General features: G+C 43.7%; 1 protein-coding gene across 2 annotated transcripts in view; it reads right to left on the bottom strand.

Annotated features, from left to right (window-relative positions):
• Positions 1-6,699: 6,699 nt before the first annotated feature.
• ktn1 (kinectin 1) overlaps positions 6,700-8,187 on the bottom strand; it is a 37,865-nt gene continuing 36,377 nt past the window's right edge. For both annotated transcript variants that reach the window (XM_038967032.1, XM_038967033.1), the window contains 2 exons: positions 7,822-7,932; positions 6,700-7,685 (listed from right to left, as the gene is read on the bottom strand). In XM_038967032.1, coding sequence (XP_038822960.1) covers positions 7,662-7,685; positions 7,822-7,932 — 135 coding nt within the window. In that variant the 3' untranslated portion in view covers positions 6,700-7,661. The remainder of the gene's footprint in view (positions 7,686-7,821; positions 7,933-8,187) is intronic.

Here is an 8,187-nt window from a genome sequence, read left to right as displayed (position 1 = left end):
AGGATCAGAGGGTGGACCATACCATTCAGTTGTCCTTTACTTTATATAGGGGTGGGGGGACTTTAGACACATTCCACACTTTTTTTTAAACCCATTTATTGATCAAACACTTTATCGATGTATACTGATATCTTGATTTGATATTGTTTTGTTCATCATTTGATTTCTATAATAATTTTTTTTGTCAAAGAAATTCTACAAATGACAACAGACTTCCCTTGTTTGTCTACATCACATGATGGGCATGGCTAGATATGAGGCGGCACCTTCTATTATGTAAACAAAGAGTACAATCTGGAAATTCATTAAGGGATCATAGCTTCCACTTTCCACATCATTTTCAAAGAACAGAACGTTCGAAACTCACCGACATAGATGAAACCTGTCCAATTCTGGGCAGGGGGTCCAGGTGGATTCCTATGTTAAAATAGCTTTCAGGGTGCAGTTTGATTCTTTTAGGCTGGCAGGCGTGCCTGGATGTGTCTGTAAGGGGACCCAGCTAGCAATGAGGACGCGACCCTATTCCGGCGCGCCGGGACTGATTTAATCGGCCCGAATCCGGGTGCCGGGCTCGGACTGACATCATATTGAATGACTGCCCAGAGTAAGCCAGAACTAAGCCGACACTGCCGGTGTTTTGCCAGAATCCCTCCAGAAGTGTCCTGATGCAAATTCATATTACTATTACCCATCCACCCCACTGATAGTTCTCAATTCAGTTGCATTACACTATATAAAAATACAAACAGCTGTAAACTAACAACCTTACACAATGAACAAGTAGACATGTACTCATTGGGTTTTTTTTACTATAAAAAACTGGAAAGATATTACATTTCATACAACAGTACAATGTAGGTAGGTAGTAGGGAGCAGAGCCCTGAGCCAAACATCCACAGCAGCAGTGTCCCCTTATATGGTGTCTCCCCAATTATATGTGACATATTTTTCTATATGTTCCTTGTTAATTGATTCCCTATTCGCCAGTCTCTAATCCACTATCTGCTTGCACCTGTTGGGCCTGTTACGCACAGCATCTTCTTAATTTGTTTGTTGTTTGTACAGCACTGAAGGCATAACATTCTGAACACATATAATTGGAAAGAGATGTAACATGGTGACCACAAGTAACAAGCTGACCACACCGCTCGCGTGGCACGCTTGGGTGTTGCAAAATAAATGAACACATACATGTCATTCATTGCACCCACACTGCTCGCTCGCGTCAACGAACGTCTGCGTAGCCAGCCGCTAAAATAGAACTTAGGTCTATTTGTGATGCTTGACGAGCTGCAAGTCCCGCCTCTCCCATCTCCTCATTGTTCTTTAGGAGCGTATACCCACGTGCCATCTCCTCATTGTTTTTTTTGGAGCATATACCCACGTGGGTGATTGAAAGATGAACTGAGGTCCACACTCCGGTCCAGTTGGTAGTGGTAATGCACCTTAAAGTTGGTTGCCAACCACCATATAAAGTCCAAAGAAGAAGAAGAAGAAGCCTGAAGGAGGAGAGAGATCACTAGAAACAAATTCGGTTTACCCTTTTATCTGTGGATTCATTGTCAGAATAGGTAAAGTAACAACCCAATGTTTATATCCCAGGACAAATTAGCTAGCAACAGCAAGCTAGCTGGCTAAATTGCCATAAATGTTTAATGCTTTTCGACCTGTCCCCAAATTAATATAGTTGGTTCAGAGTTCGTTTTGATATTTCAACACGCGTGTCCTGGTCACGTCTGGTGTGGGTGGACAAAATCAACATGCATGCATTTAAGGCCGAAACAAATGCTCTGTTCCTTTTTTTTTTTTATTAGCACCTTACGCTTTCACTTTTTGTATTATTTTGAGCATGGATTAAATTAAGCCTCCTCAGGTTATTCCTGTTCATGGTTTTGAGTGCTAGTACTTTTTGAACTCTACAGATATTTTCTCTCTCACGCACCATCCGCTTTTCATTCTAGCCTGAGCGCAAACCCTCTGACTGGCTTTCTAAACATATTATGACAAATTATTTTTAATGCAGCGTGAAACTGAGCAGACCCAAATGATATCCTTTCGGTTTTTCTGTTGCGAGTGAGTGATGAAAATGTAAATACTGTTGGCTGCTGTGACTAACTATGGGGGGCCACAATGCTGACGGGCCGAATCAGACCATTCTCTCTCTGGTCAAAGACAAAGTCAGCAGTTCTGCCTCAAGTGAATAACACAGAAACTGCATGTTCACTAAAATATACATTAGACACCCAGTCCAAGGCTGCAATTGGTTGGCTATTTATAATGGGGGGAGCTGGGGCAAAGTTCCCTGTTACCTCCAGGAGTGAATATCTCTGACTTTCACCTTCCAGCAAGCATCTTGCCTTACTTCAATGTGATTCGCTGTTACCCAATGGTGAAATGCCATTCACTGTGAGTCTTACTGAGCTAAAAGTGGGAGCAGCCAAACCAATGTTAAATTAATCTCACATTTTCAACTAGGAAATCCCTCCGGTTCCCCTATCCTATATGTCCAGTCGTTGTCACACCTTTCTGATGAATGTGCCACTTCTACACTTCTGTCTACCACCCTCATCAATACTTGGCTGTCTCTGTTGTTTTCACAAGGCTCTGCTTGGCTAAGTGCCCCATTCCTCCTAACTCTCCATTGTAAATAGTGCATTGAGCCCCCCGTCAGTGGTGTGCTCCACTCTGCTATTACAACCTGTTTGAGGTGATGTTCAGTTTAAAAGTGCAATAACAGTTAAAACAAAAAGGTAGGGAGGGGAAACCACGGTGGTGTAATGCATCACCAAAAAGAGTTCTGACAACTTTGTTATTTTTTATGTACTAATCCTGTCTATCCATCTGTAAGTAATACAGCAACCCACTTTAAACCATGGCATTTGTTGGTTACATTCATGGTTCTCCATATCAGTCCATTAATACTACTGTTACTACAGATAAACCTCTATGTCTGTCTGTATATTAGGATCAAGCTGCTTGTGCTATATACCCCAACTTTCTTCCTCTCAGGCTAGTCTTAACAGCCTGGAGTATAATAACTATGTACAGCCCTTTTGTGTGAGACAGTCTTTGTCTCCCCATTTCATAGAGAGGGTATTGTCTGTTTAAAAGAGCACCATGAGACTCCCTTTCAATACCCCCCCCCCCCCCCCCCCAACCACCAAACATACACATGCGCACACACAAAGCAGGGAGATCAAAAGCTCTCTAGCACATACCACACTGATGGGGAGCAGATGCAGAGAGAGCTGCTCTGTGGAGGTGGGTCTAACTTGAGTGTGTGTGCGTGAGTACAAAGTCAGATGTTTCTTGGTAATAGGCATGAAACAGAGACTCAATGCAACAAATTGCACAATAGTGACTAACTGTATGAGCCACGATGACGTATTGAAGACAATGCTCCTATTTTCCTTCCTAGTTCCTCCATGCCCTCCCCCTGCAGCCTCCTCTACATCAGGAGTGGTCAAGTTCCCTGGATGTCTTAGACTGTGAGAGAGAGTGTACGCGTGTTAAGAGCTTGTGGGAATGGGATGTGATTGTAGAGTACTATTTCAGTGACAGTTCCTTAAACTTCACATGGAACTCATTTAAACTACTTCTCCTCTCATACATTTTTTAAAATGTATTTCACCTTTATTTAACCAGGTAGGCTAGTTGAGAACAAGTTCTCATTTGCAACTGCGACCTGGCCAAGATAAAGCAAAGCAGTTCGACACATACAACACAGAGTTACACATGGAATAAACAAACATACAGTCAATAATACAGTAGAAAAAGTCTATATACAGTATGTGCAAATGAGGTAGGATAAGGGAGGCAATAAATAGGCCATGGTGGCAAAGTAATTACAATATAGCAATTAAACACTGGAATGGTAGATGTGCAGAATATATATATTATATATAAATACATGTGGAAGTAGAGATACTGGGGTGCAAAGGAGCAAGATAAATAAATACAGTATGGGGATGAGGTAGTTGGATGGGTTATTTACAGATGGGCTATGTACAGGTACAGTGATCTGTGAGCTGCTCTGACAGCTGGTGCTTAAAGCTAGTGAGGGAGATATGGGTTTCCAACTTCAGTGATTTTTGCAGTTCGTTCCAGTCATTGGCAGCAGAGAACTGGAAGGAAAGGCGGCCAAAGGAATAATTGGCTTTGGTGGTGACCAGTGAGATATACCTGCTGGAGCGCGTGCTACGGGTGGGTGCTGCTATGGTGACCAGTGAGCTGAGATAAGGCGGGGCTTTACCTAGCAGAGACTTGTAGATGACCTGGAGCCAGTGGGTTTGGCGACGAGTATGAAGCGAGGGCCAGCCAACGAGAGCGTCAGGTCGCAGTGGTGGGTAGTATATGGGGCTTTGGTGACAAAACGGATGGCACTGCGATAGACTGCATCCAATTTGTTGAGTAGAGTGTTGGAGGCTATTTTGTAAATGACATCACCGAAGTCGAGGATCGGTAGGATGGTCAGTTTTACGAGGGTATGTTTGGCAGCATGAGTGAAGGATGCTTTGTTGCGAAATAGGAAGCCGATTCTAGATTTAATTTTGGATTGGAGATGCTTAATGTGAGTCTAGAAAGAGAGTTTACAGTCTAACCAGACACCTAGAATATGTGGACAACTACAAATACCTAAGTCAGAACCGTCCAGAGTAGTGATGCTGGACGGGCGGGCAGTGATCGGTTGAAGAACATGCATTTAGTTTTACTTGCATTAAAGAGCAGTTGGAGGCCACGAAAGGAGAGTTGTATGGCATTGAAGCTCGTCTGGAGGTTAGTTAACACAGTGTCCAACGAAGGGCCAGAGGTATACAGAATGGTGTCGTCTGTGTAGAGGTGGATCAGAGAATCACCATCAGTAAGAGCGACATCATTGATGTATACAGAGGAGAGAGTCGGCCCGAGAATTGAACCCTGTGGCACCCCTATAGAGACTGCCAGAGGTCCGGACAACAGGCCCTCTGATTTGACACACTGAACTCTATCTGCGAAGTAGTTGGTGAACCAGGCGAGGCAATCATTTGAGAAACCAAGGCTGTTGAGTCTGCCGATAAGAATGTGGTGTTTGACAGAGTCGAAAGCCTTGGCCAGGTCGATGAATACGGCTGCACAGTGGGCATAAGGGCATAAGACTTCCAACACACTAGTCATTATTTAAACAGAGTGAGGTATACTTCACAGGACAATGCATGTGTGTGAGAAATCTAGATACTGGATTCCTGCATCATAGGAAAGTGAAGCAACTATGTTTATTAAGGTGTTTGACAGAGGCACTGATGTACGGTCCTGTATCATATCAGGGTAGAGGGGTATGCTGAGGTTATGGTGTGGCGCCTGTTTTGTCGCTAGCTAGGTCTCCATGATGGCTAAGGCCCATAATCAGCTGACTGCAGCATGACAGTGGGAGAATTTTTGGAATGTGCTGATCCTGTGCTACTTTCTCCCCTGACCCCTGTGCTGAACAAAAGTCCTGTTGTTATTTTTCAGTCCTGAAGGACCACATGCAGGTTTACAGGTGACAAGCGCAGCGCAATGAGTGTACTACATTGACTCACACACACAATGTAAATTCTTCTATGATCATGCCATTTTAGAACTGGTGTTTCCTCTCCATCTTAGCTAAGGTAAAGTCGGAAACAAAAACTCAAGGCTAATTCTTAAATGAACTACAGTATATGGGAAAGGGATACCTAGTCATTCAACCGAAATGTGTCTTCAGCATTTAACTCAACCCCTCTGAATCATCTGAATGTGGTCAGAAGTATGCGCCAGATATGCGATGTCCTCCCTAACATGTTGAACTCCACCGGGAATGGGAGGTAAAAGCAGGATATGTAATTCACTGATCCACTGTTTGTACAGCTGCCAGTGACAAACCTGATAGAATTTCCAGTTGTAAAGTTTCCAGATAACAGTAGGGGGCAGTTGTCCTTCTTGGCTATCCATTATGTCATCACTAGTTGCCACAAAGTCATTATTCTAGCTAAACCCCACCTATTTATACCATTTCAGCCCACACAGCCATACTTCCACTAAACTATAGCATGATGAATCAACGTGTTGCACAATGTTTTGCAAGAATGCGGAATTAACCTGTTGAGTAACGTTTCGTTGCCATCCTGATGGCAACCCGGGTCACAAAGTTTCATAATGGCGGCGTCATGCTAGCACACCATAATCACACGAATACCCTCCTGTGTCCTAAAATTAAACCCACCACATGACAGCAACATGTTTGTCTTGAAAGGGGAGGACAACCTTACATTATTCTATTTATTAGTCATGCACTCCTTAGAACGTTGGACATCAGTGTAAAAACTGAGCAGTTAATGGCCTTCCCTTTGTTTAGTTAGGGTCTAAATTAAATTGAATGCCTCATTGTAGAGATACATGTTAATCTCGCCCAAAAGTTATCCCCTAGACTGCCTGATGGCTCTTCATAGGTCTGAAAGTATCCGATAGATGAAAGCAACGACAAAAGCTTCCCTCAACCTTCAGGTAGGCACTACATTTCAAGGTGGTTTCTAGATGTGTTGAGGGGTTGATTTTGTAAGTGTAGGATGGACAAAATTGCAACGAACTAGGCCCCATCTTTGCTCTTAAAAGCAGAGATAAGGTCTGGGAGATTGCCATACCACTGTGGGGCACCAAAGAAAGTGCAGTCAAGACGAGCAGAACTGAAGACAGGACACTAAGCAGATTTTTTAAGCATCCCTTTTACTAACGATCACCTGTTACAAAACCCCCCCCGAAATATTCAGTGTTAATGAAATTACCAACAATATAGCGAGCGTTGATTACAGATAATATGGGATTCCTCTAATAGTTACAGAAGGATTAAAAACCTCAGCTCGGTAGACCTGTCGTTCTGCTCCCACAGCGAGGCAGGGCCACAGCCTCCCTCCTACTGGCTCTGCACTTAGACTTCCTCTACGGATCTCCATGGTTACAGTTACTTAGTGTCCCATCTGACATGCTGGAACCCTCCCCTATCCCCTTGCCCTCCCAATACTCAGCCAAAGTATGCATGTACAGTAGCTATGTATTCATGAATCAACACATGTACAGTACGTGTTTGAGTTGTCAGGACAGGAGTCAAAGAGATCAACAATTGTAGTGTACAGTCAGCAGGTCCTAACAGTTACTTTTTTAAACAATACATTTTTCCTTTTTAACTTAAAAGGACAAAGAACCCAAAGTTCATTTAGGAATCCACTTCATCGCCTTCTTGACAAAGAAAACTAACAGAGAAATACGATGTATTCAAAGCGTTCCATTGAAAAAAAGGGGGTACTAAACAGGGGGGATGCCACACAGTCTGAATGTGTAGGATGCCTTTAGTTCTGGCTGTGCTGTTGGGATCATGAGGAATGTGGTGGGACTTTGCAGTAGTAAGGTCTGGTTTGGTGTTCGGTGTGTTTGTAGTTTGAGGGAGCCCCTCTGCTCTGGGGCCCAGCCAGGTCTCTCCCTGACCCTGCTGAGGAGGAGCAGGTGGGGGTCAGAGGTTATAGGTCAGCACTGGGCATGGGGTCAGCAAGAGGCTGCCTACAGTACAGGTGAAAGGGAAAGCGAGGAGTAGCAGGAGAGGATGAGAGGGCATGATAGGAGAGGTAGAGGTGGAGAGGTTGTCTCTGTAGAGAGGGTCCATCCTCCCCTCCCTATACTTCAGGCGAGTTTGATTCCTGCAAGAAAGCACAGTTCAATATCTATTTAGAGTTACAACGAAGACTTACATGCCAGTTATAACCCCCATTTATTGTAAATTGACTCCTATATTTCAAAGACTTCTTTTGATTGCCGTGTCATCCAATGTCCTACCGCCTCTTGTCCCTTGGTGAGTTGCCGGTTGACAGCCAGTAGCAGCTGCTGCAGTTCCCTCACAGTTTGGTTTAGGCCTGCCGTCTTTTTCTCCTTCCTGTCAATCTCCTCCTGAGGGACATAGTGACAGTTTAGTTACCCCCCTCTGGTCACTTTCAATATAACTACACCTACTGGTCAATAAAACTACCCCTAGGTAAAGACTGGTTACATTTAACATACAACTACAATACTACAACTACTCATAGCTACCTGTGTTTTTACCATGAATGTACACTACCTAGATCATATGCGTGACTGACTTCAAAACAAATATTGAAAATAAAAATATCCACCCAGCCACAGACAGACAACGTTCCCCTTCCC

The sequence above is a fragment of the Salvelinus namaycush genome, chromosome 28 (assembly GCF_016432855.1).
Source record: "Salvelinus namaycush isolate Seneca chromosome 28, SaNama_1.0, whole genome shotgun sequence".
NCBI lineage: Eukaryota > Metazoa > Chordata > Actinopteri > Salmoniformes > Salmonidae > Salvelinus > Salvelinus namaycush.
This window is presented reverse-complemented; position numbering and strand designations above follow the sequence as displayed.